Source organism: Peromyscus maniculatus, chromosome 19 (assembly GCF_049852395.1).
Source record: "Peromyscus maniculatus bairdii isolate BWxNUB_F1_BW_parent chromosome 19, HU_Pman_BW_mat_3.1, whole genome shotgun sequence".
NCBI classification, from domain to species: domain Eukaryota; kingdom Metazoa; phylum Chordata; class Mammalia; order Rodentia; family Cricetidae; genus Peromyscus; species Peromyscus maniculatus.
Window position 1 is genome coordinate 58,985,142 of NC_134870.1, and position 26,408 is coordinate 59,011,549.

General features: G+C 45.6%; 1 protein-coding gene across 2 annotated transcripts in view; it reads left to right on the plus strand.

The window, feature by feature from the left end:
* Positions 1–10,631: 10,631 nt before the first annotated feature.
* The window catches only part of Seh1l (SEH1 like nucleoporin), a 23,220-nt gene continuing 7,443 nt past the window's right edge, over positions 10,632–26,408 (plus strand). For both annotated transcript variants that reach the window (XM_042264269.2, XM_042264268.2), the window contains exons 1-5: positions 10,632–10,846; positions 15,639–15,689; positions 22,905–23,051; positions 24,513–24,724; positions 25,239–25,337. In XM_042264269.2, coding sequence (XP_042120203.2) covers positions 10,736–10,846; positions 15,639–15,689; positions 22,905–23,051; positions 24,513–24,724; positions 25,239–25,337 — 620 coding nt within the window. In that variant the 5' untranslated portion in view covers positions 10,632–10,735. The remainder of the gene's footprint in view (positions 10,847–15,638; positions 15,690–22,904; positions 23,052–24,512; positions 24,725–25,238; positions 25,338–26,408) is intronic.

Sequence of the window (26,408 nt, forward strand, 5' to 3'; positions counted from 1 at the left end):
CCGCTTTTTTTAAAAAAATTAATTTATTTATTATCTATACAGTGTTCTGCCATTATGTATACATGTGTCCCTGCAGGCCAGAAGAGGGCACCATATCTCATTGCAAGTGGTTGTGAGCCACCATGTGGTTGTTGGGATTTGAACTCAGGACCTCTGGAAGAGCAGTCGGTGCTCTTAACCTCTGAGCCATCTCTCCAGCCCCTATGACCCACTTTTTATGGATGCCCCTGCACATGGGCATATGGGCTTACATAGCTACACCACGCATGCACATAGATTATGTGATCACGCTGCACGAAAATTGCGTGACCAGGCAGCACATGGATTACGTAGGAAGTGAGGCCCTGGAATGCCTGAGCCTCTTGTTTGGCTACTGAATGTATGGTCATGTAGCTGGGGGAGTGGCCAGAAATGCTATCAGTTTGTCCTTCCTGAGGGTCGCAGCTGACTGGGTGCTTGGATCCTCTGTCACCCCTGTGCACAGCAGCTCCAGGGCCTTATCCTTGGTCTTGTTAATGGCTGCTTCCTCCCATTGGGCCGCATCTGCCCCCCCCCCCAAGTCCTGCTGCACAGACTTCTTGCCCAAAATCCATGTCAGCTCTGCGTTGTTAACAGTTTTCGCTCACTCAGATGACAGACTCATGGAAAGTCAACTGTGTCCCTTACGAGAAGGCAGAACTCTAAAGTCCATCTACAGTCTGAGGAGCCCAGGACCTCAGTTAAGACACTGTTTTAATGCCCTTCTCTGAGGCCCTTCTACCTGTGAAAACCTGTTGGGATTCTAGGGGTAAGCATCGATGGCAGAGGACTTCCCTGAGACTCGACCCTCAGAACTGCAAAATAAACTCATAGATTAATTAAAGCTAGGCTGTGATCTTAACCACTGTTCTATCACATGACTGCAGACCCTGTTTTTGGAGACAGGGTATCGCTCAGGGCAGACCTGAGCATGCAATCCTACCACTCTCTATGGTTACTGGGGCTGTACCCATATGTGGGTACACACCAGCATACCTGCTTATACTGTGACTTGTTTGTTTGTTTGAGATAGGGTTTCTTTGTGTAGCCTTGGCTGTCTTAGAACTAGCTCTGTAGACCAGGCTGGCCTCAAACTCACAGAGATTAGCCTGCCTCTGTCTCCTGAGCACTGGCATTAAAGGCGTGAGCTACCACTGCCAGGCTCTGCTGTGGCTTTTAACTACGATCCAAACTGCCCTGGGGAATAACAGCTTTGGAAACGTAAGCAGGGGAAATCTACCTTTCTCTCACTCTCAGCCACAGCAAGTTATCCAGGCCTGTAGCACATACCCTTTTTCAAGATTCATTATTATTGCTGGGTGTGGTACCTTTAATCTAAGCACTTGGGAGGCAAGCAGATCTCTGTGTGTTTCAGGCCAGCCTGGTACATACTAAGTACCAGGCTAACAGAACTATATACAGTGAGACTTTGGCTCACAAATTATTTTTTATTATTTTTAAGTATGTGCATGTATGTGTGTGGTGGTGGGGTGAGGTGCCTGTGGAGACCAGAGGTGTCGGATTCCCATGGAATTGGATTTACAGTTGTGTGCTGCCCAACCTGGGTGCTGGGAACTGAACTAAGGTCCCCTGAAAGAACCTTTAACCTCTGAGCTACCCTCCCATACCCTTTTAGAAACCCAAACCATCCCTATAGAGGAAAGAAATCAAGTCCTTCAGCACCTCCATCTCCCTCCTCCATCTCCCTCTATTCTGCCCACGTTACTGCCCTGGCTACTAGGGGATCCACATCACCATCTCCCACCCTGCTTCATTCAGAAAGGAAAACATACTCTCCAGGCTGCTCCTGGCTGAGGTAGAGTCTCTTCGTGAGAACTCAGGAGCGAGAACACACAGGTGACAGCTGCCTCAGGCATGAGGAAAAACAGTTCTCAAATGTCTCACAGGGATTCCAGGAAAATCCCCAGGGCTGCAGGCTGAAGCCTGGCCAAGGACCGAGGTTCACTTCAGAAGCCTTAAGGATGCTCTCTGGCTCATCTCTTTCTTCTCTGCCAAATCTCCCATAAGAGCAAGCGCCTGTATTTTCTTTGCCATTTTTTTTGTTTTGTTTTGTTTTTCGAGACAGGGTTTCTCTGTGTAGTTTTGGTGCCTGTCCTGGATCTCGCTCTGTAGACCAGGCTGGCCTTGAACTCACAGCCTGGCTCTGCTGGGATTAAAGGTGTGCGCCACCGCTGCCGGGCTTCTTTGCCTATTCCATGGGTGTTTCGCAGTTCTACAGAGCTCTGGCTTCCTTGGTGGTGGGGAAGAAGTGCCTGTGAGGGAGCTATTCTGTAAACCAAGTGTTAGCATCAAACACTGACCAACCAGAACTGCCCTCACTTGCGTGGCGGTGGGAATCGAAATTGAAGCAGTTGCTGTCCATCTTGTGGTGAGCTGTTCTGGCGTCACCCTGATCGTCGCAGCTTTGCAGTGTGCCCAATAAACTTACCTTCTGCTAATCTGATGTGACTTAGGTCTCACTGTCCACAACTCTGACCCATGACACCTGATGGCCCATTTGGCGACTGGGAAGTTTCCATGCTGTTCTTATGTTTCTCCCAACCTGAGCCACTAGCTGCCTATGGGCTCAGAGACAATGACTGGTCTTTTGCTGGAGAGTTCTCTGGTGGGAGGAACAAGTGTCTGTATTCATCACTCTCCTTAGAGGAGCTCCTCCTGGGACTTCCTGTCGCTGTCTTGGAACCCTTAAGTACTGGGGACCCTTACACTACCACTCAGCAGCTCAGGGTATGACTGCCACAGCCCTTACAGGCTGGAGACCTAGTCTTCGCACAAACCTTTCAACGGAAGGACTTTGTTCCTGCGGTGATTGATTGATCAAAGTGACTCTGGTGGGAGCCAAAGGCCTGGGACAGGGTGGCTTGTCCACCTGGCCATGAGGAAGAAAAGACTGTCTCCTGTCTCTTGTCTCAATCCCTGTTCCCAATGTGTTACGCATAGCAGTCTCCTGACGGCCGAGCAACAGTTGGTATCGACAGTGCTGTGACCCCTTTGAGCCGGAAGAAGCTCGATAGGAATAGGCCTTTGCGGAGATGCCCAATTTATTGTGCAGTTCTGTCGGGGGCACGGTGGGAGAACAAGGAAGACACCCCAGGAACGGCAACCGAGTGCATCGTCCAATCCAAATGATCCACCACGTCATCATCCCACAGAGATGCAGCTGCTGCGGACGCCCAGCCACTGCCCACTCAAACATTGCTCGGTCAAAATGGCCCGAGTTTGTGTGGTGGGAACCCAAGGAGAAAAGCAGACCGTTCTCCTAGGGAAGCAGCCATAGCCCACCATGTCACAGCCGACGTCAGCTACTCTGCACTCCACTACAATGCACAAGACAAACCAACCAACCCAGCGGTGTTAAAACAAATCCGAGCACTGGGGCTGCGCCTCAGTTGGTACAGTGTTTGCCTGGAATGCACAAAGCCTTGGATTTGATTCCCCGCACTCTAGAAATTAGGTGTGGTGGTACACATTTGTAGTCCTGCACTTGAGATGTGGATCAGAAGTTCAAAGCCACATATAAATGCCTAGCAAAGAAGAGGCCCCGTATCCAAAACAATTTTTTGAGTTTTTTTTTTTTTTTTCTAGACAGGGTTTCTCTGTGTAGCTTTGGAGTCTGTCCTGGGACTCGCTCTGTAGACCAGGCTGGCCTCGAACTCACAGAGGGTTAAAGGCATGCGCCGCCGCCACCTGGCTTAATTTTTTTTTTTTAAAGAAAATTTACCTATACATTTCTACTAAAGGCCTTAACCATACCTAATTTTATGGATGTTATCTACAAAAAAAAAAAAAAAAAAAAAAAAAATTAAGCCAGGTGGCGGCGGCGCACGCCTTTAACCCTCTGTGAGTTCGAGGCTAGCCTGGTCTACAGAGCGAGTTCCAGGACAGGCTCCAAAGCTACACAGAGACACTCTGTCTCAAACAAACAAACAAACAAACAAACAAATTGTGTTATTTAAACTGACCTAGCGCAGAAAAAGTGAAAATTAACTCACTGTTAAATTTCCTCATGAACCAGCAAAGGACAGCAAAGCTGGTAACAAAAGCATGTAATCTCAGTCGCTTGGGAGGTCGAGGCAAAGGGAAGCAAAAGTTCAAAGCCTCAGTCCCAAAGGAGGGCATAATAAGCTGCCTTGGGACCAATAGTGTGTTTCCCATAAGCAAGGGCAACATGTTATCTCTTGGAAAGAACAGTAGCCTGAACATAAGCACGGGCAGGCTTTCTCCTCCATTAGCAGATCCTCAGGGTCCCCAAGCACAGAGATCCTGCCTAATTGTAAGCCCCTGGGCGAGCAGGCGTCACCTGGCCCCTTCGTGTTGGAGCAAGAAAATATGTCTACTAAAAAATGTGGCTACATCAACATCCACCAGAATGACAGCCTGACTGGGGTCCTGGCAAGAGGGTGGAGTCTCGGGCCCTTCCAGGTGGTCACTACTCTCCCCTACCACAGCGGACTTCTGCCAAAATTCTTTGGTCATCAAGAAGCACTTCAAATGTATTGAGGAAATTGGTGTTGAACCTGGAAATGTAAAGATTCCTGTCTAACAAAGCTATCTGCTCTTACAGGCCAAGGAAAACTCCAGGAATTGCATAAATCCCAAACTCTGCAGTTAACAGTTCTATACGAGATGTTTTGGTTCCACCTACTGGCTGCTGTCGACTAAGGCAGTTTAGAGCTCTGGATGGAGTCAATCCACAGGCCCATGAGCAATTGAATGGATGGATGGAACTGTGAAGAGGGGATGAGGGGATGGGTCTCACAAATATAAACTTGAAGGAAAAAAAAAAAAAAAAAAAAAAAGGCCGGGTGGTAGCAACACATGCCTTTAATCCCAGCACTTGGGAGGTGGAGGCAGGCAGATCTCTGAGTTGGAGGCCAACCTGGTCTACAAAGCGAGTTCCAGGACAGCTAGGACTGTTACACAGAGAAACTCTGTCTTGGGAAAACAAAACAAAACAAAACAAAACAAAACAAAACAAAACAAAACAAAACAAAACAAAACAAAACACTGAAACTAGTTGAAGCAGAATTTTCCAGAGAAAGTGAACAGGGGATCTATAGATCTAGTATCTTAAGAGACTTTTGTTGTTGTTGTTTGTTTTTTTGAGACAGGGTTTCACTGTGGAACAGCCTTGGCTGAAGTAGTATTGGTAATGAATGAGCCCAGCTTCCTGCTCCCAGGAAGATTTTTGCTTGTGTGGTTCCCAGGGACGGAACCCAAGGTCCTCTCACATGATGGATGGCTTTACACTCCACCAGGAGCCTCCATCCCCAGGATGGGCCTCAACAGCTGCAGGAGCAGCAGACTCACTTCTGGCTCCAGACTCCATCTGGGACTGCAAGACTTGAGACAGTGTTTCACTCTGTAACCCCTGCTGACCTTTGACTTACAGCAATTCTATCATTTTAGCTTCCCAAATGTTAGGATTACAGGTGTGAGCCACCATGCCTAGAAAGCAGGTTTTGACGGCTTTGGGTATTGCTACCTTTAGGGACAGTGTCCGCTGGAAAATGGCTCCTGGCTTCCTGCCTACTGGTGGCAAATATTCTAATCATGAGCAGAGTAGAAGCCGACCAGGAACAAAACTACTGTCACTCCATCATCAGTCTGAAGGTAGGGTGCAGTATCCTATATGTACACAGCCCAGGATGATTTGTGTTATCTTTTTGCCTTTTTTATCTGTTTTCTTTCCTTTTCTTTTCTTTTTTTTTAAGGCTCATGTGTCTGCTTTAATGAAAGCAGAGGTTTTAGACTTCCAAATAAACGATTTCAAATAAAGGGAGGTTGGCTCATGCTTGCAAAGCCATGCAAAGAGTTCAAAGTCCAGTGTTGGAGCTCGTTTTCTTTGTCTGAGGTAAGATCTTGTAGCCCGGGCTGGTCCTGAACCTGTGTTCTTTCTGCCTCTACCTTCTGAGTGCTGGATTTACAGGTATGCCTCACCATACTGGGGACTGTTCTTTTGGCTTTTAATTAGCTCCTCCAATACATTTGAAGTGTGTGTGTGTGTGTGTGTGTGTGTGTGTGTGTGTGTGTGTGTGTGTGTTTCAGATTCTCAGACTGAAATGATTAAAGAGAAATGTTTTTCTGATCGGATGCTTGTTGATAGTATATAGAACATCGATTTCAAATTTTTTAAAAATTCATGTTTCTAAATGAGTCAAAGTTGAAGTTTAATCAACAAAAAGAATAAAATGATATTAAAAATATTTATACAAAATTACAGAGCTGCTTTAGAGATCCCTAAAACAATACAGAGCGATCTCTTAGCTGCCTGCCAGATTTGATGATAAATAAGACCCTATTGCAGAAGACAATTTTGGTCACAAGCCACGGAAAAATAAAAAAAATCTGTTACTGGCTGGCAGGCTTCTTCCTGTCCAGGTAGCTTTCAAACTACTCGGAGGTGCCATACAGGCTGCTAGGGAAGAACAACTAATAGTCTTACCTAGCTGTGAGCCCTGCAAACTCTAATAATGACCTGTCTGGCGAGATATGGCCATGAGTGCAATAATGGCGTAGCTGTTACAGGGTCGCTAGTTGTTTTCTGATTGGCTTTAGGGCCTGCTCTGCTCATTTGGAAGCTCCTGGGATATCAGTGCTGCTACCATCTCTTCAGGCTCAAACGGGCACCTGTCCAGGGTAAATGGTCTGTCCAGCAACAGGGACCCTCCACCCTCCAGTTTTTCAAAATGTCCCTGTGTCTTGCTCATGCACGTCTGTCATTCACCCTTGGCTCTTCTGCACAACCAGGGCACACCTCCGGTTCATTCTTTCTGGCAGTCTTCTCTCTTCCCATGGCTGGCCCTCTTCATGGGGCCGGTGGTAAATAGTCTATTTTTCTCCTAGCAATTTGCCTCCTCCACTTCCTCAAGGAACAGATCCCTGAGGTCTCCAGGATGGCAGTTAACCCAATGCTTCTTCATCCACATCTCCAATTGAGCATGAGCCCATTGACTCCTAACTCCCCCTCCCCACAGCGTCCCATGCCAACCAGAAGCAGCCAGACTTGAACTGGCACCCTTATATCCAAAAGGTTGGGATGTTCAGTTGGAAGTTCCACTTTTGGCCCCACCCCCCATTCCAAATCCCCGCCTCTCAGAAAGCCGGACAAGTGGCGGCTCCTCCTCTGGAGCTGCTCCTGACCACACGACAAGGTATTTAAGCTCCCGAGCCCTAGACCTGCCATATGGTTTCTCCTCCTCCCTCCCCTGCCTCACTTCTGGGGGGCTTGGGAGGCATCTGGGGGCATTTTGCCCATTAAACCTGGGCCTTTTTGATTTGGCTTATTGCGTCGGCAGAGAAACCTACTACTGGGGATAAAAAAAATACTTGTCATGCTCCAAAGAAGGAAACTCATGCCTAGTAGTAGAAATTGGGCTAAGAATCCATTGCTGGGGAAATCATCAGCTGTTAGGCAGAAACCTACTATTATTATTTTGCTAAATGGACATAGTATAAATCTACCTTATCTCTATACCCATGGATGGATTAGTGCTACTCAGTACTTGTCAGAGAAGCTTTTTTTTTTAACTGGTGATGGGGCTTAATACAGATTTACAACTGGTAAAGGTGTAGAGAGTAAGTATCTATGGAGTGCTTAGCCATAAATAGGGCATCAATTTCACATTCTCTCCTCCCCCAAGTCTCATGGTACATCTCAGAATAGGGGGTGGAAAGATTAGAGAGCCAGAGATGGGGGCGGGGACTGCTGAGAAACTGTTTTCTAGACATTGCATTCACAACTTGGAAGCAGCTGTGATTGCCTGTATAAGACCAGTACAAGAGCAAGTCATTCAGCATTTCAGTGTGGTGGGGGACGGCTTCACATGCGGTTTGGAGGGGTTGATGGAGAGGGCAGTGATTTTTAGGAGAGCATAGGACAAGGAAACTATTCTGTATGATTTTGCATTGATGGGTACAATCCATTTTATGTTTGTCAAAACCTATGGAACATACACCAGGAATGAGCCCTTGTGTCAATCATTGGTGCTGTTGCTATGGTGTCAACAACAATAACAAATAACAACAGTGCCTGCCATGCTGTTGAACGTAGACAGCGGAGGTTGTATGCATGCAGCAAGGGTCTCCAACCACCTTATGTTCCCGTCTCCAACTCCCAAGTGCTGGGATCAGAAGTGTTCTGAATGTATTTTCTGTTCAATTTCTCTGTGAATCTCAGAGCGTTTTAAAAACTTAGGTCTTAGCTGGGCGGTGGTGGCGCACGCCTTTAATCCCAGCAGTGGAGAGGCAGAGGCAGGCCGGATCTCTGTGAGTTCAAGGCCAGCCTGGTTTACAGAGGGAGTTCCAGGATAGGTTCCGAAGCTACACAGAGAAACCCTGTCTTGAAAAACAAAAACAAAAACAAAAAACAAAACCAAGACAAAACAAAACACCTTAGGTCTTTTTCTGAGACAGGGTTTCTCTCTGTAGCCCTGGCTGTCCAGGAACTCACTATGTAGACCAGGCTGGCCTTGAACTCACAGAGATTTACCTGCCTCTGTCTTCTGAGAGCTGAGATTAAAGGCAAGTGCCACTACTGCCCAGCAGTTATTTTTCTAAAAATCTTATTCCCTCTATTTCATATCCTACTTTCAGATAATGTTTACTGTCTTTATTTGAATTTGGCTTTCAGGAGCTGGAGCAATGGCCCAGAAGTTAAGGTTACTGGCTGCTTTTGCAGATGGACCTGGGTTCAGGTTCCAGCACCCACATAACAGCTCATAATCTGTTAACAGTTTGTAACTTCAGTTCTAGGGGGCCGACATTCTCTTCTGACCTCTAAAGGCACAGCATACAGGTGATATACTATAAACATGCAGGCAATCTACTCATACACATAAAATAAATCTTAAAAAAAAAAACAAACAATAAACTTGCTGGGCAGTGGCGGTGCACGCCTTTAATCCCAGCAGTTGGGAGGCAGAGGCAGGCGGATCTACAAAGTGAGTTTCAGGACAGCTAGGAACCCTGTCTTGAAAAAAAAATGGCCAGGCGATGGTGGCACACACCTTTAATCCCAGCACTAGAGAGGCAGAGGCAGGTGGAACTCTGTGAGTTCAAGGCCAACCTGGTCTACAGAGTGAGTTCCAGGACAGGCACCAAAACTACAGAGAAACCCTGTCTCAAAAACATAAAAAAAAAAAGTAGCCGGGCGGTGGTGGCGCACGCCTTTAATCCCAGCACTCGGGAGGCAGAGCCAGGTGGATCTCTGTGAGTTCGAGGCCAGCCTGGACTACCAAGTGAGTCCCAGGAAAGGCGCAAAGCTACACAGAGAAACCCTGTCTCGAAAAACCAAAAAAAAAAAAAAAAAAAAAAAAAAAAAATTAAAAAAAAAGTATACCTTGTACTTTTATATAGTTTTTTTTTTTCTCGAAAGTCTCAGAACTTCGAGGTTACAGTTATTAGTTTTATGTGCAACTGATGGACTTGGAGTCTACCTTTAAAATAGGAATAAAATATTATTTAAAAATGATTACTTTTGTTTTTATTTAAATCTCTCTCTGTGTGTATGTGTGTCTGTTGTGTGCCGGAGAGTGTAGGTCTTCATGGAAGCCAGATGTTTCAGATTTCTCCGAAGTTGGAATTAAAGGTGGTAAGCCATCCAAGTCGTCTCTCCAGCCCCAAATCTTTTTGATTTAAAGAAGACTAAGGAAAATTTCAGACTGGTAAGATCATTTCAGACCTGTCTTTGCGGGTTTCTGTACGAATCCATCAGAGAACAACTGGGACTAATAATTTTGAGAACTTTTTAACCTCCTTTTTAAACACGACTCACATTCTTTTTGAAAATGTTTATTTTTATGTGCATGCATGTTTCACCTGTATTTATATCTGTGCCTCATATGCATGCCCCATGTCCATGGAAGCCAGAAGCGGATGTTGGATCCCATGAGAATTAAAGGCGAGAGACAACCAACCTCCCACCTAAAACCTGAGTAGAATGAATGTTCCATTACTTCCTAGATTTGACTGAATCCAGATTTGAGCACTTTCCATCGCAGGCTTCTCTCTGCAAGCTATTTTTTTTTTTTTTTTTAAATTTCACTTCTCCATTGAAGACCAGCTCCAAAGCAAGTAAATTTTGAACATCATTTTGGGTCTTGCCCTCCCTCCAGGGGGCTTAAATTTCTCTTTCCTCACTCTGGTTTTGCTGACCCTCGAGCCTTGTCCTACTGGCGACCTCTCTCAGCACCGACCACCGTTTCAGGTCCTCCACTCCTCGGTCTCCACTCCATCCTTCTGGCGGCACTCCGTGCTCGCTCAGCGGGGCTGACTCCCTTAAACCACCTCTTGGGGGCGTCTCCATCTTTCTGGGGTCGGGGGGAGGGAAGAGGAAAGCTCTAGTGAAGCGGCTGAGCTCCGGGTTCCAATCTGCAGCGGGACGTCTCTACTCGCTCGGTGCACCGATCACGTGTTTGCGAGCAGCCCACCTCCAGGTTTGACTCCGGAAGGAGCCTTCACTTTTCCACTCTTCCCCAGTGGCGGCGGCGGCGGCGGCGGCGGCGGCGGCGGCCGCGGCGGCCGCAGCCAGGTCTGGGCGCACAGGCTCCGCCCGCGCAGGGCGTGTCCCTCGGGGCGTGGCGTGCCGGGGCGACGCGGGCCGACGTGCCGTACGCGCCTCCCCGCGGCGGTCCGGGGACGGCTGGCCCCAGCGCCGGCCTCTCGGAGGCGGGCCGGGCAGACGGCGGCGGCGGCCATGTTCGTGGCGCGCAGCATCGCGGCGGACCACAAGGACCTCATCCACGATGTGTCCTTCGACTTCCACGGGCGCCGGATGGCCACCTGCTCCAGCGACCAGAGCGTCAAGGTGCGCGCGGCGCGCTCCTCGGCTGCCCCGGGGCTCGGCACGGAGCGGGAGGGATGGGCTGGGAGGGAGGGAGGGAGGCGGCACGGAACGGACCCCGTCCCGACGGAGACGCACGCGACCCGCCGGCCACCGCCGCCGCCGCCCCGGAAGCGGCGAGAGCCCTCCCCGCCGGCGGATGGTGGGGGTCACGGCCGCCCGCGCTCGCGGCGCGCTCCTCCTGCCGCGCCTGCGCGGGAGGGCTCCCGGCTTCGGGGGTGCTGGGCGCACGCGCGTGCCCCGTTTCCGGAGTGGGTCCCGGTTGGGCTCCCGGCTGTGGTCTCCCGCGCTTGTGCGGACCGGTGGCTTCCCGTGGGGATGTCTTCCCCCACCCACCCCCCGGCAGCGTGTGTCTCAGTTCCGTGGGCCTCGCCCGTGTCCCTTGGCCGGGGACGCTTCCCCGGATGGGTGTCCCGTGGACGGAAACTTAAACGCACAGCGCAGTTCTGCTCTTGGGTTTTTGAGACTGTCTCCGTCTTGTCCTCCAGTCTCCGCTTCAGCCATGCCGGGGTTACAAAGCATGAGCTCCTGCACGACGCCAGAATAGCCGGGAAACCTGACAGTTTTTATTCTTGTCCATGTTCACGTGGTCTGAAGATAGTTATAACAAGTGTCCGTTGACTATGATACGATGCATTGATTTTTGGAGACCAGTCTCAATTCTGTAGTCCACCCCCGGTGATCTACCTGCTTCTGCCGGGAGTGTTGGCGATTAGAGAGATGTGCGCCGCCAGGCACGGCTCTGCCCCTCCCACACCTCAGTGTTAAAGATTTATTTTGCTTTGTATGAGTGTTCCGTCTGCATTGTATGTATGTGCACCGCCTGGTGTCTAGGCAGGTCGGAAGAGGGCGTCTGATCCCTTGGAGTTAAGGTTGTGATTCATTTGTTGGGAGAACCGAGCCTGGGTCCCTTGGAGCCCTTAAGGGCTGAGCCAACTATTGGCCAAAGAGGACAGGTAATAGACATCAGTTAAGCCCTTAGGAATGGTCTTTACTAAGATAGTGTGGCAATATTGGGAGAGAACGTAATTCTGCATGCAGAACTTTTGTATACACTACCATGGCAGTCAGCCAAGGGGCTGCTTCAACTGTCATGCTACCAAACTGCTTTGCCGCTTTCACAGCGTAGTCACTGGACTACTGCTAATCTGTGTGCCTCGGCTGTCTCTGATGACTTTGTTACCGCTTCTGCCCATGCTACCTGAAGCGGGCAAGAAATGACCATCTGGGAAGCCTTTTATTAGGCATAATGTTGTCACACAAGGAGAGACAGGACAGGAGAGTGACCTCCAGCTGACTTACTTAGTGAGCCTGAGCAGCCTGCTTATACAACCAGAGAATGGGGGTTTTTGAACCACAGCCTCCAACCTTTAGCATCTGTTTACAGCAATCTCTGCTAGGCCACCACCGCCCAGCTCAGTAACTTTTTCTCTCTTCTTTCTTTCTTTCTTTCTTTCTTTCTTTCTTTCTTTCTTTCTTTCTTTCTTTCTTTCTTTCTTTCTTTCTTTCTATTTCAGTTTCTTTCTTTCTTTCTTTTTTTTTTTTTTGGTTTTTCGAGACAGGGTTTCTCTGTGTAGCTTTGCGCCTTTCCTGGAGCTCACTTGGTAGCCCAGGCTGGCCTCGAACTCACAGAGATCCGCCTGGCTCTGCCTCCCGAGTGCTGGGATTAAAGGCGTGCGCCACCAACGCCCGGCCTTCTATTTCTATTTCTTCCTTCCTTCCTTTCTTTTTTTCTTTTTTCTTTTCTTTTCTTTTCTTTTCTTTTCTTTTCTTTTCTTTTCTTTTCTTTTCTTTTCTTTTATTTTTTGGTTTTTCGAGACAGGGTTTCTCTGTGTAGTTTTGGTGCCTGTCCTGGATCTCACTCTGTAGACTAGGCTGGCCTTGAACTCACAGATATCTGCCCGGTTCTGCCTCCTGAGTGCTGGGATTAAAGGCACATGCCACCGGTACCCGGCTATCAGTAACTTTTCCTAAGGAGAAAATTTAACATTTGCACAGATTAAAAAAAAAGTGTGTATAAAATACAAGGCTCTTCAGTAAGAGCCAGGTGTAGTGGCTCATGATTTTAATCCCAGCACTGGGAGGCAGAGGCAAGTGGATCTCTTGAGTTTAAGGCCAGCCTGGTGTACAGTGGGAGTTCCAGGACAGCCGGGGCTGCAGAGAAACCCTGTCTCAGGAATAAAAATAAATAAAATACCGCTACCTGATTTACACTGTCTTTTAAAGAATTTTTGTGAAGCTGGGTGGTGGTTGCACACACCTTTAATCCCAACGTTTAGGAGGCAGAGGCATGCAGATCTCAGCCAGGTATGCTTAAGTGAGTTCCAGGACAGTCATGGCTGTGTAGAGACCCTGTCACCGCCCCCCCCCCCCCCCCAAAGAATTTTGTCAACCTAGGTTCATTATGGGATAGCTGAATGTCAGTGCGGACTCTCTAAGGTTCATTACTTTTATGTGTGTGCGCCTGTGTGTGTGTATTTGTGTGTGAGTCTGTGTGCATGAGGTCTGAAAGAGTTGATGCCTTGGAATTACAGTTGCAGGCAGTTGTGAACCACATCATATGCGTGCTGAGAACTGAACCAGGGTCCACTGCAAAAAGCAGTAAATGCTAACTGTTGAGTGATCTCTCCAGCCCCTTCTCTGGTTGTCTTGGTAGTGTGTATACATGTAACCTTTTCATGCCCATTTTTTTTCTCTCTCAATATTGCTACAGTATCTTAGTGAATACCATTCCTGAGGGCTTAACATCAGTCTGCTACCTGAATTAGCCATACTTGTCATTATCCACTTGCTACCAGATCTTTTAGTTCGTTCCAAAGCTTGTAGGTTGTCACAGTGATGAAAATTCATTTATTTAGTATTTTACATGCTTTGAAAGATTTCTTTAGGATAATTCTAAAAGAGAAATCAGTGAATATTTTGACACATTGTGATAAGAATTGGCAAAGTGCTCCCCCCACCCCCAGTTTTACCTTTTTGTGTGTGCTGGGGCTCAGACTCAGGACCTCACATATGGTAGGCAAGCAGCCTACCACTGAGCTACATCCTTAGCCCACTTTGTGCTATGTTACATCATGAGAGTAACAATTCAATAGCATGATGGCCGGGATTGGCATTATCATGACTTCATGTATGTGGTACTGGATATTAAGCCCAGGCTTGGCAAATGCTTTGCTTCTGAACTCTGTCATCCATTTTACTTTTTATTTTGATACATGGTCTCCCTAAGTTACCGTTACCCAGGCTGGCTTGTACTTGGGGTCCTCATCCCTCAGCTTCCTGAGTATCTGGGATCACACATAAACACCGCCAGGCTGGCACATTATTTTTTCTTTGTGATACTAGGGCTTGAACTAAGGGTGTCAGGTGCTAGGCAGCCGAGCATCCCCAGTCCTTAAGACATTTTTGACTGATTAAGTTGGAATTTTTTGGGGGGGTTATAATTTTTTGGGGGGGGTTATTGAATATTTTACTTTAGCTTCTGTTTTACATGGAGTTGATCAACATTATGTGTATGTTTATGTTTAATTTTATGTGAATGGATGATCTGTTTGCTCATATGTCTGTGTACCACCAGACGTCAAAAGAGGGTGTGGGGTACTGAGAATTTGAACCTGGGTCCTGTGGAAGAGCAGCCAGTGCTCTTATCCACTGAGCCATCTCTCCAGAACTGATGGCTGCTATTTTTTATTTTGCCTCATTCAAGTTTATTTGTTACCTCAAAGTGAATACCCACTGTGCTCCTCCCTCCCTCCAAGCTGGTCTAGAACTCATCATGTAGACCAGGCTGGCCCAGAACTTAGAGATCCACTTGCCTCTGCCTCCCAAGAGTTGGATTAAAGGCACGAGCCCCACTGTGCTTTTTCAGTCATTTACAAAAATGTGGGATTGCCATCTATCTGTAGAATATTCTCATTATTCTAAATTGGCACTGTGTCTAATAACTCCCATCCCTGTCTCCCTAAGGTTCCTGGTTACACCTCCCTAGCTTAGATGGAGCAGGGTGACTGTGTTTGTATTTGGCTCGTACTGTAAGCAAATTCTTTTTCACAGTCCACTTAGTGCCACGGTTTGTACATTTATTTTTGTCCTCATATTGGTGGTTCACAGCTTAAAATGATTTTTAGGGGCAGTGCTGCAATGCTTCCCAGTGTTCTGAAGCACAAGAAAGTTGTGTTGTGCCATAGTAAATGTGTTAGGTGTGTGCCCTTCAGGCATGATTACCGTGCTGCTGGCTGTGCCGTAGATGCTGAGGAATTGCCAGTTTGTATCAAATAAGGTGTCTGTAAACAGAGATACACACTAAAAAAGGTTATGTGGTGTTGATTGGTGAAAATGATCTACCAGATACAGTAACCTAAACTGCTATAAACAATGTTTCAGTAGTCAAAGTTACTTATTAAGGGGTAATTGGGGGTATTACTCAGTACTGTCTTAGTACCACACTTAGCAGGCACAAGACTCTGGGCTCAGTCTTCAGTATATCACCAGCACCGCCCGCCCCTCAGCACCAAAAAAACCCCCCAAAAAACCAAAACCACCCAAAACAGGAATGTGTTGTGTTGACTACCTGTTAGAGCTCAGCTTCTGGGTGCCTTAGTGCCTGGCCCAGCTCTGGACACGAATTCCAGGGAACATTGGTTTAAGACGTGAACAATTCCTTATGCTGCTTCCTGTGGAGTTAACGTTTGTTTTCCTTATGCTTATTTCATTTGCTTATGCTCATTTGCCTTTGTTTGTTTGTTTGTTTTTATAGGTCTGGGATAAAAGTGAAAGCGGAGATTGGCATTGTACTGCTAGTTGGAAGGTTAGTTTTTATTTTTACATGGTTTGAGAAAATTGAAATGATTGATATTTTAATATTAATGACTTGGTATTCAGCTTTGAGAAAATGATAAAATTGATATGGTCTTCTTTCCTGGAAAGATAATTTCTGGTTTATTAAATTATTATTAAAGCAATAGGAAATTTGAGAATAAGAAAATCTGTAGGTTTGGCCAGGTATGGGATCCCAGTGCTTTGGGAGGCTGAGGCAGGAGACTGCCATAAGTTAGAGACCAGCCTAAATTACTGAGTGAGACCCCGTCTCAAAAAAAAAACAACCCCTAAGAATGAAAAAATAGTATTTTTGTAGCATTCTCTAACTACTATTAGGATTTCAGCACATTTCATGTTTTTTCCCCCTCCTTATTAGCCACCCTACTTTGTGTTCTTTTTCCCTCAAACAAAAACAAGAAACAAAACAACCCCCCCCCACACACACACACAAAAAAAAAATGCCTATAAAACTGTGGGGCATACATGGGCTGCAAAGAGGGTGTGAGAAAAATTCAGATAAATAGAGCTTAAGCTTTGAGGTGTTTATGCAGAGAGTGGATACAAATGGTGAGAAAAAAAGTTAGCTCAAGTTATTTATGCTAAGATAAGATACTAAAAAACACGAGATAGTGTCAGGACATAAACAACTTGTAAATAGGTGCCCTTTAAAATGATTGGTTGGTTCTTTCACCCCCTCCTAGGGTTCTGAGGTTTTCTGGTATAAAAGAAGCTTACTGCCTATCAATAAAGGAGTTCTTGATTGACTTGACTCCCCGCTGCATCTGATTGTCTCCGGGTAAGAGGGAGGCTGGGAACAGGCGAGCGGCCTGCACTTGCCTTTCCTCGGTTCCAGGCCACCTCTTCACAGGTGACCTAAATTCCCCGTGGGTCAGGTCCCCACATAAAACCACAAAAATGAAACGTAAAAAAAGACCATAGGACAAAAAGTACCAAACGAAAGCAAAAAAAAAAAATAAAAACAAACCCTCATGAAATTACCTCTGAGGTTTTTTTGTGTTGGCTACAGTACCTGGGTGTGGGGCCTGCCCTGAGGTGTGGTTGATAGACTCAGTGAGACTGATTGGAGAAAATGGACTTTTTTCCTCTGCCGATGGTACCGATTGCAGATAGCTTCTTGGTTAGGGGTGGGGCTCTGTCCAGTCCTCCCTGGCAGCCCCGGGACCCCTCTGGCTTGAGCCTGTGCATGCTGCCATCCCCTCTGAGTTGTGCCTCAGTCCTGTCGTGCTGGAAGACGCTCTTTCCTTGGTGCTGTCCATCACCTCTGGCTCTTCGAGTCTGTCCACTTTCTCTCCTGCATAGATCCCTGAGCCTTCAGGGGAGGGTTTTGATGAAAACATCCCATTTAGGACCGAGTGCCGCAAAGTCTATCGCTCTGCACATTGTCCAGTTGTGGTCCTTTGTGTTAGTTCCCATCTACTACAAGAAGCTTCTTTGATGTGGGTTGAGCAACTATGAGTATAGCAGTATGTCTGTCATTAGGAGCCATTTTATTACTGTGTTCCTTTACCAGAATAGTAGTAGGTGACCTCTCTAGTCTCAGGTTCTTGGCCACTTTAGCAGTGTCAGGTATGAGTTCTGTTTCATGGAGTGGGCCTTAATTCCAATCAGAAAGTGGTTGGTTTCTTCCACAATATCTTAGCTACTACTGCTTCAGTATATTTTGTAGAGGGGTCCATGGTTTGTAGCTGGGTGACCCCAACTGTGACTTTGAGGTACTAACATCAGTTTTAGGTTTAAATCATTGTCTCACCTCTAGTTCTATAAGTTGGTCTAAAGAGGTCTTTATGACTGTCATTGCTTGAGGATCAATCTGTTGCTCCTCAATCTGGTCCTCACAGACTATTTACTTCTGCTTATAGGGTGCAGCCTTATCTTTACTTTTAATTGATTGCCCTTCAGTGTGGGGTGGTCTGTCCTCTAACGATTGGCTCTTCCCATAACCCCAGGTGACTACAGGTTTAGTGAGAACGGTGATTTCTTTCCATGGCTTCAGCCTTGAAAGGGGGTGAGATGAGTTAGACAGTTGTTCCTTAAGTGAGTAGCGTGCCTATGTAGAGCAGTGTAGCCAGGTTTCTTGGGCCCCCTTTATCTGCTTATAAAATAATAATTCAGAGGCTTAATATTATTTATAACTGCTCGGCCTTAGCTCAGGCTTATTACTGACTAGCTCTTACACTTAAATTAACCCATAATTCTTATCTATGTTTAGCCACATGGCTTGGTACCTTTTCTCAGTTCTGCCTTGCCATCTTGCCTCCTCTGTCTGGCTGATGATTCCTGACTCTGCCCTTCCTCTTCCCAGAATTCTCCTTGTCTGCTCGCCCCGCCTATACTTCCTGCCTGGCTACTGGCCAATCAGCGTTTTATTAAACCAGTGTACAAGAGCATTATCCACAGCAGAGCAACAAGAGTTTGACCTGTACAGATGAAGGCACAGGCACTGGTTTTTCATCCTGTGTTTAGTTGCCGTTGTGGACCTGTGAGGAGTCCATGACTTTTAGCAAAAGCGGCTTCTGAGTGTTGGTTATGAAACCAAATGTTGTCGAAGCCCTGTTTTCTCCTGGCCTCCCATGACTCCTGCCATCATAAAGCTGAGTTGCCCTGGTGACCTCCAGAGTACCCTGGCCCTGTAGTCACAGTAAGGAAATGAGTAGACAGCACAGTGATGGCTAACTCCATGCTAATGGTAAAGGTTATAGAGCTGCTAACGTTCTGTCTTAAAAGGAGATGGGGAGGAGTCCGCAGATCCCCTTTTGAGATCCTAGTCACCGCTCCTTTCTGCTCTAAGCAGCATGTGGTCTTGGGTGTCACAGCATGTCAGGGGGAAGGTGACTGAAGGTGTCCATGCTGCAGTGGTAGCTTCTGTCAGTCGTCACCCAGGCTGTGGTGGGACTTGGTAATGCAGTTCCCTTTTTTTTGTGTGTTAATCCATTCTCCAGTAAAGTCGTTGGTCCACTCAACTAGACTTGGATAGAATTCTATTTGGATTCTCTCTCGGAAAAGTCACACAACACTGTAATAGCTTATATAGTCCTTTGTATCTGCCTAGCATCCCTTAGCAATGCCCATCCCCCCAGACAGCGTTTCTCTGTGTAGTTTTGGCCTGTCCTGGATCTTATTCTGTAGACCAGGCTGGCCTTGATCTCACAGAGATCCATCTGGCTCTGCCTCCCGAGTGCTAGGATTAAAGGCATGTGTGCCACCACCGCTCGGCTCCCTTAGCATATTTTTGAGGTTCATCCATGTTGTGTTTTAAGTTTTTTCTTTGAGACAAGTTCTCACTGTGTAGTCCTGGCTGTTCTAGAACTCAGCCTAGACCAAGTTGGCCTCAAACTCAGAGAGATCCACCTCCTTCTGTCTCCGAAGTGCCACCCACCACACCAGCTTTTTTTTGTTGTTGTTTTGTTTTTGTTTTTGTTTTTGTTTTTTGTTTTGTTTTTCGAGAAAGGGTTTCCCTGTGTAGCTTTGCACCTTTCCTGGAACTCACTCGGTAGCCCAGGCTGGCCATGAACTCACAGAGATCCGCCTGCCTCTGCCTCCCGAGGGCTGGGATTAAAGGTGTGCGCCACCACCGCCCGGCATTATTTGTTTTTTATACAATGCTGAGCAGTCTCAATGTGTAGATAAGCCACATTTGTTCATCCACTCACCTGCTGATGGGCATTTGCGTTCCTTGTAGTTTCTCAGTGTTAGAAGGGTTTGTTTCCTTTCTGTCTCTGTGACAGGTTACAGGTGTATTAGCAGCATGCCACGTGCAAAGGAAACCCTTCTCTCTTCTAAGTACTGTCCTATGACTCCAGAGGCTGTTTAGAAACATCCAGTAGCCGTTCTGTGTTGATTAATCGATGGGGATTCAAAATTTTGTTTTTGTTTGTCTGAGATAGCCTGAAACTTGGTATGTAAAACAAGCAGACTGCCCTTAGAGTTGTGACATTTTTTTCTGTACCTATCTTCCAACTGCTAGGATTGCAAACACCTGGCTATTTATTTAATTTTCTTTTCTTTTTTGAGGCAGGATCTTACTTTGTAGTCCTGACTGGCCTAGAACTTGCTGTGTAGATCAGGCTGGTCTTGGTTACAGAGATGCACCTCTCTGATTGGTTGGGATTAAAGGTGTATGCCACCATGCCTGGTTATTTAATTTTTTTTTTTTAAATTGTGGTGACATCTTTGTGTAGACCTTATTCTTTAGTTAGAATGAGAATTTAACATTCGATTAAGCAATGATAACTTAGTGTGTCTTTTAGTTAATAGCTTTTTAAAGTAAGAATTGAAGGTGAAGCCCAAAAGACTAGACAGAATGAAAAGTGGGCAGTTTATCCATTGTTGCGACATTGTTACCATGTTGAAGTTACTGGGTTCAGGAAGAATTCTTACATCATCATTATGATGATGATGATTTTTTTCCTCTGTGTGAGACAGGATCTTTTTCATAGCCCTGGCTGTTCTGGAATTCACTTTGTAGATCAGGCCTGTCTTGAACTCACAGAGATGCTGCCTGTCTCTCAAGTGCTGAGATTAAAGGCATAAGCCATTTCTGGTCTAAGAATTCTTACATTATTGAAAATAGAGAAAGTGTTAGAAATACAGAAGCGTGGCTGCGGATGTAGCTTGGTTAGTAGAGTGCTTGCCTTAGCATGAACAAAGCCCTGATTTGATTGCCAGTCCTGCATAAACCAGGTATGGGTGGTGCATGGCTGAAATCTTAGCGCTCACCTGTAATCCCAGCACTGGGGATGTGAGGGCAGGAAGAACAGAAGTTCTGGATCATCCTTAGATACATAAGGAGTTCTTTTTTTCAAGATAAAGAAACGTGGGATTTTCTAAATGTAATAGGTAGATTAATGCTCAGAGCATCTGAGCACTGGGATTAAAGTGTGCACCACCACCACCCAGCTCTAGCAAATTCTTTTGATGGTGAAATATATCAGTCCATTTTCTTTTTTGACAGAATGAGGGTGTACAGTCGTAACTTGACATTTCTTATATATAAAGGAAATGAAATGATTCTGCACTTTATATTAGATATATTCCTTGACTTACAGTGGGGCTATTTACCAATAAACATAAATTAAGTTCAAGATCCTGTAAGTTGAAAATGTATTTAGTATGCCCAACTTGCTTAGCATCCTACGTCAGTACAGCACACTAGGGATTCTTGGTCGATCCTGTCTGTCTGGGTGCTGTGGTTCACTGCTGTTGCCCAGCGTTGGCAGAAGCTGATGCTTCCTAGGTATGGATCAAACTCATGTTAAAGTATCATTTTACGTCATCATAAAGTTAAGTACTTGTAAATCAAACCATCGCAAGTTGTGGACCAGCTCACTTATTTCTCTGGGTACAAGGATTTGAGCTGCCTCTGTTCATAAAATAGTACCTTGTTTAACTTCACCTCAGTTAACATCATTTTACCATTTTGTTGCTACTCTTCTGCCTATTGTTAGCGTTTAAGATTTTATTTATTGTGTTAAGAGTTTTCCTGTATGTGTATGTGCATCAAGTGCTTGCAGTGACCTTCCTGGAACTGGAGTTACAGATGGTTGTGAGCTCCCGTGTGGGTGCTGGGAACTGAGCCCAGCTCTTCTGCAAGAGCAGCCAGTGAGTGGTCTTACCTGCTGAGCCATCTCTCCAGCTCCCCGTGTTAGCTCTTGAAGTGAATAAAATACCCTATATTTTTGCAGTGTGTATATTTTCATACTTATTAGAACTGCATGCCCCACTCCAAATAATTGTTTAAAGCACTGTAGTACCTTTTTGAGTTATAACTTAAATGTCATATTTACCCCTTATAAAGAATAATTTTTTCCTCTTCTTTCTTTTTGGTTTTTCAAGGCAGGGTTTCTCTGTGTAACAGCTTTGACTGTCCTGGAAACTTGCTTGTAGATCAGGCTGACCTGGAACTCACAGAGAGCCTGCTTCTTGTCTCCTGAGTGCTGGGATTATAGGCATGTGGCGCCACCACCACCCAGCAGAACAATTTACTCAAAAAGTTGTGTGCCCGTTTCCTTTTTAATTCTAGAACATTTTCATGGGCTAACACACAAACCCTGTATTCTTCATCCAGAAGTCTTTTCTGGTTTCTGCCTCTTCTCATCCCTGGCAACCATGAATCTACTTCTGTCTCTGGGTTGTAAAGCAGATAATTTTATTAATCTTATTTATTTAACTAAGTAAGTGCTTTCTGTACAAATATTTTACAAATAAGGGCTGGAGAGATGGCTCAGAGGTTAAGAGCACTGCTTGCTCTTCCAAAGGTCCTGAGTTCAATTCCCAGCAACCACATGGTGGCTCACAATCATTTATAATGAGATCTTGGTGCCCTCTTCTGGGGTGTAGGAATATATGCAGACAGAACATTGTATACATAATAAATAAATAAATCTTAAAAAAAGGAAGTATTTTTCAAATAAAAAGAAAAAGATGGGATTCGTTGATTGGTTAGGCTAAATTACAAAGTAGGTCTCCTGTATTGGAGATCAAAAACATCCGCTGGCTTTGTCATTCTTAGTTCGTGTTTGGATAGCTTCATTATAGGGGCTGGAGAGGTGCACCAGCTGATAAAGTGCTGGCTGTGCAGCCGTGAGGACCCGCGTTTGGAACCCACTTACAATGTTGTGTGTGGCAGCATGTGCTTGTAATCCCAGTGCTGGCGTGGTGGAGACTGGAGGATCTCCAGGAATTAGCTGGCCAGCCAGTCTAGCCAGGTGGTGAGCTCTAAGTTCAGTGAGAGAGATGGAGAACACACGTGTATGCACACACATTCCAAAAAAAAAAAAAAATTTAAAAGTATAACAACTCCAGAAGTCCACAATCCTAAATATCTTCCAAAAGTTCGAAGTCTTTTAGAAATTAATTTTTTAAAAGATTTATTTATTATGTATACAGTGTTCTCTTTGTATGTATCTCTGCAGGCCAGAAGAGGGCATCAGATCTCATTACAGATTTGGTTGTGAGCCACCATGTGGGTGCTGGGATTTGAACTCAGGACCCCTGGAAGAACAGCCGGTGTTCTTAACCTCTGAGCCATCTCTCCAGCCCTAGAAATTAACTTTTTACTAAAATGTTAAGTTGGTATCTTTCTCTCCTAACCGAAGTAAAACTGCTCATGTTCTATTTTATTTTCTTGAGTAAAAACTGTATGTGTGAAGTGAGTAAACTCAGTTTTGTTTTTTAAATTCCCCAGACACACAGTGGATCTGTATGGCGGGTGACGTGGGCTCATCCCGAGTTTGGACAAGTTTTGGCTTCCTGTTCTTTTGACCGAACAGCAGCTGTCTGGGAGGAAATAGTCGGAGAATCAAACGACAAACTCCGAGGACAGAGTCACTGGGTGAGACATTTGGTACCGCACAGAAAAGCAGAGGAGTGAGCTCTCGGACCATTAGTGCGTCCAAGAGTTACTCACTGTTAGCACTGCCCCCGGTCTGCACGCCTTCTAACGCATTTCCTCCTGTTGACTTCCCGTCTGCTTCGCTTGCACTGGTGCTCGGGCCATCATTATTCCGGTGATGAACCCAGGGGATTTGCCTTGCACTCAATCTTATATGTTTGTTTATTTTACATGATTCTTGTGTGGTAGTTAGTATATGACTTTAGACTTCTGGTTTGTGGTTATTTTGCACTCCCTGGGATTGAACCCAGGGCCTCTATCAGTGATAGTCACACTATCACTGAGCTACACTCCGAGCTTCCCTTATCCGCGTCTCCTATAAGTTCTACCTCAGCCTTTATTGAATGGTTGGTTGTGGGCAGGGATAGTACCTATGTGCCCCTCACATTCCTTATCTATAAAAGTAGAGAACTGAACCTGGTGATAAGACCTTTCCATCACTGTTACTGAAGTTTTCATGTCAAGTATTTTACTTTCCTTTCAATTTGTTTTTCTTGATAATCACACAGCATAGAATTGAAAGCTGTAAAAGGATGTGTGTAGTGAGATCTTCCTCTTCTCCTGGCTCTGCCGGAAGGTAGACTAGTCTGCAGATGTTTGTCTGTCTTTTGTGTAGTCCGTTCCTTTACTGATTTACTGCTTGTAGCACGCTTTGTAATGCAGAGCCATGTGCATAAAAATTTTAACATTTTCTGGTTTGGGAACCAGTCCGTTTAGTGAGTGTTTTATTATTATTCAGTGAGTGAGTTAGGGGTTTTATTGCTGTGAAGAGACACCATGCCCACGGCAGCTCTTACAAAGTCAAACTTTTAATTGAGGAGGCTCACTTACAGAGGTTTAGTCCATTATCATCCTGGAGGGAGCATGATGTCATGCAGGCAGACATGGTGCTGGAGGAGTAGCTGAGCATCTTTATCTTGCAGGCAATAGGAAGTCAACTGACTGTCATATTGGGTATAGCTTGAGCCCAGGAGACCTCAAGGCCACCTCCACAGTGACTCTTCCTCCAACAAGGCCACACCTCCTAATAGTGCCACTCCCTTTGGGGGCCATTTTTTTTCAAACCATTGCAGTGAGATTACTAACATACATTTATCCTTTCTAAAGGCAGACTTTATTCTGTCTTAAAGGCAACAGTTAATTACAGCTCACTAATTTGTTAGTGATTGTTATTTAAGCAAAGTGCTTCATTGGAAATAGACACCAAAGGAAGCTTTAAGTAACTCAAGAATAAATACCTACTTGATGACAGAGATGTCTGTGTGATTCTAAAACATTTTATTTTTCAGATCCATCCCATTTTCTTTTTGTGTATGATTTAAATCATATATATATATATAATATATGTATATATATAATATATGTATAAATATATATTTACATGTATATTTCTTTTTTCAGGTGAAGAGGACAACTCTAGTGGACAGCAGAACATCTGTTACTGATGTGAAATTTGCTCCCAAACACATGGGTCTGATGTTAGCAACCTGTTCAGCAGATGGTATAGTAAGAATATATGAGGCCCCAGATGTTATGAATCTCAGCCAGTGGTCCCTACAGCATGAAATCTCCTGTAAGCTGAGCTGTAGCTGTATTTCTTGGAACCCTTCCAGGTAAGCTTTCATAGCTACCCTTTGATAATTCTACTAAAACAGGCGAGCAATTTTCCAAGCTAAGAACTTGCCGATTTAATTTCTTAGATGGTTTCTGTAATTAGATAATATTATCTAGAAGGAAGTTTCCCCTTTCCTATCTGGGCATGTATCTTGTCTCTAGTTTTACTCCACAGATGAACCCATCCATTATCAATAGTTTGGTGAGAATGTTTTTCTATTTATATAAAAATAAATTAGGATATTCCTAAGAGTTAGATATATGCAAACATAATCAGATACACACCAACACAAAAAGACATGGTATACCCCTACATGTATAAAACTCATATATTTTCCTTGAAATTTCTCTTCTAACAGAAAAATACTTTTGTGTGCATTTTTATACACACACAGACACACACACGCACGCACGCACGCACGCACGCAGTGCGGCAGGTCTGTGGTGGACATGCAGACGTGGTAGGAATGACAGGCCAGCTTGTGGTCACTTGTCTCCTTGCTTCATTCCCAGCTCTCGCGCTCACTCGCCCATGATCGCCGTGGGAAGTGACGACAGCAGCCCCAATGCAATGGCCAAGGTGCAGATATTTGAATACAATGAAAACACCAGGTCAGTGCTGCTCTGTTCAGCATCGTGTGCAGCTTTTCAGTTATTATTCCTGTGTAGTCACTGATTTCCCGTGATATATCAAGTTCTGTGCTATGCTTTCCTGTATGGGTTTGGTCTTTCGTTTTGTTTTTTGCTTTTTAAAAAAAGATTTATTTAGCCGGGCGTTGGTGGCGCACGCCTTTAATCCCAGCACTCGGGAGGCAGAGCCAGGCGGATCTCTGTGAGTTCGAGGCCAGCCTGGGCTACCAAGTGAGCTCCAGGAAAGGCGCAAAGCTACACAGAGAAACCCTGTCTCGAAAAACCAAAAAAAAAAAAAAGATTTATTTTCTGAGTGCTTTGCCTACATATATATGTCTGTGTACCATGTGCATGCCTGGTCATGGGCTCCTCTGGCACTGCAGTTGTGGGTGGCTGGGAACCCCATGTGGTGCTGGGAATAGAGCCCAGGTCCTCTGCAGGAGCAGTAATGCTCCAAGCTGCTGAGCAATCTCTCTAGCCCCATTGTTTTTTGCTTTTTGAGACAGTCTCAAGTCACCCTGGTTAGTCAAGTTCAGTTGATCTTCCTGTTTCAGCCTTCTGAGTCGCTGGTACCTAAGGCATGTGCTCAGTTTGCCAATAAGTAGGGTGGAAGAGAAGGTAGCTCAGTATGTATCATCTTGTAGAGAAAATGGAAAATAATACTAAGAAATGGGGTAAATTTCCTGAGCTAAAAGTTTCAGGATTTTGAAGAGTTTTCTACCGGGGGAACCTGGTCTGAGGATTAGGTTAGTAATGTTCACTTAGAGGAGGACCCGTAGGGTGTATACCAGTTAGCTTAGATGGAGGGCAAAAGCCTTCTATGTGAAGGAGGTGCTATCTGGTGAGACCTGGGAATAAGACACAGACGCCACTGTGGCTGGAGCATCACAGGCAGATGGGATGTGATGGATGGGCAAGACCTGTGCCACTGCGGTAATGTCACCTTGCTGGTCAGTGAGTGCAGTGCAGGGTCGGATGGCGGTTTAACTCTTCCACAGATGGGACCCATGTTTTAGAGCTCTCCACTACGAAGCCATCTCTCCAGCCCCAAGT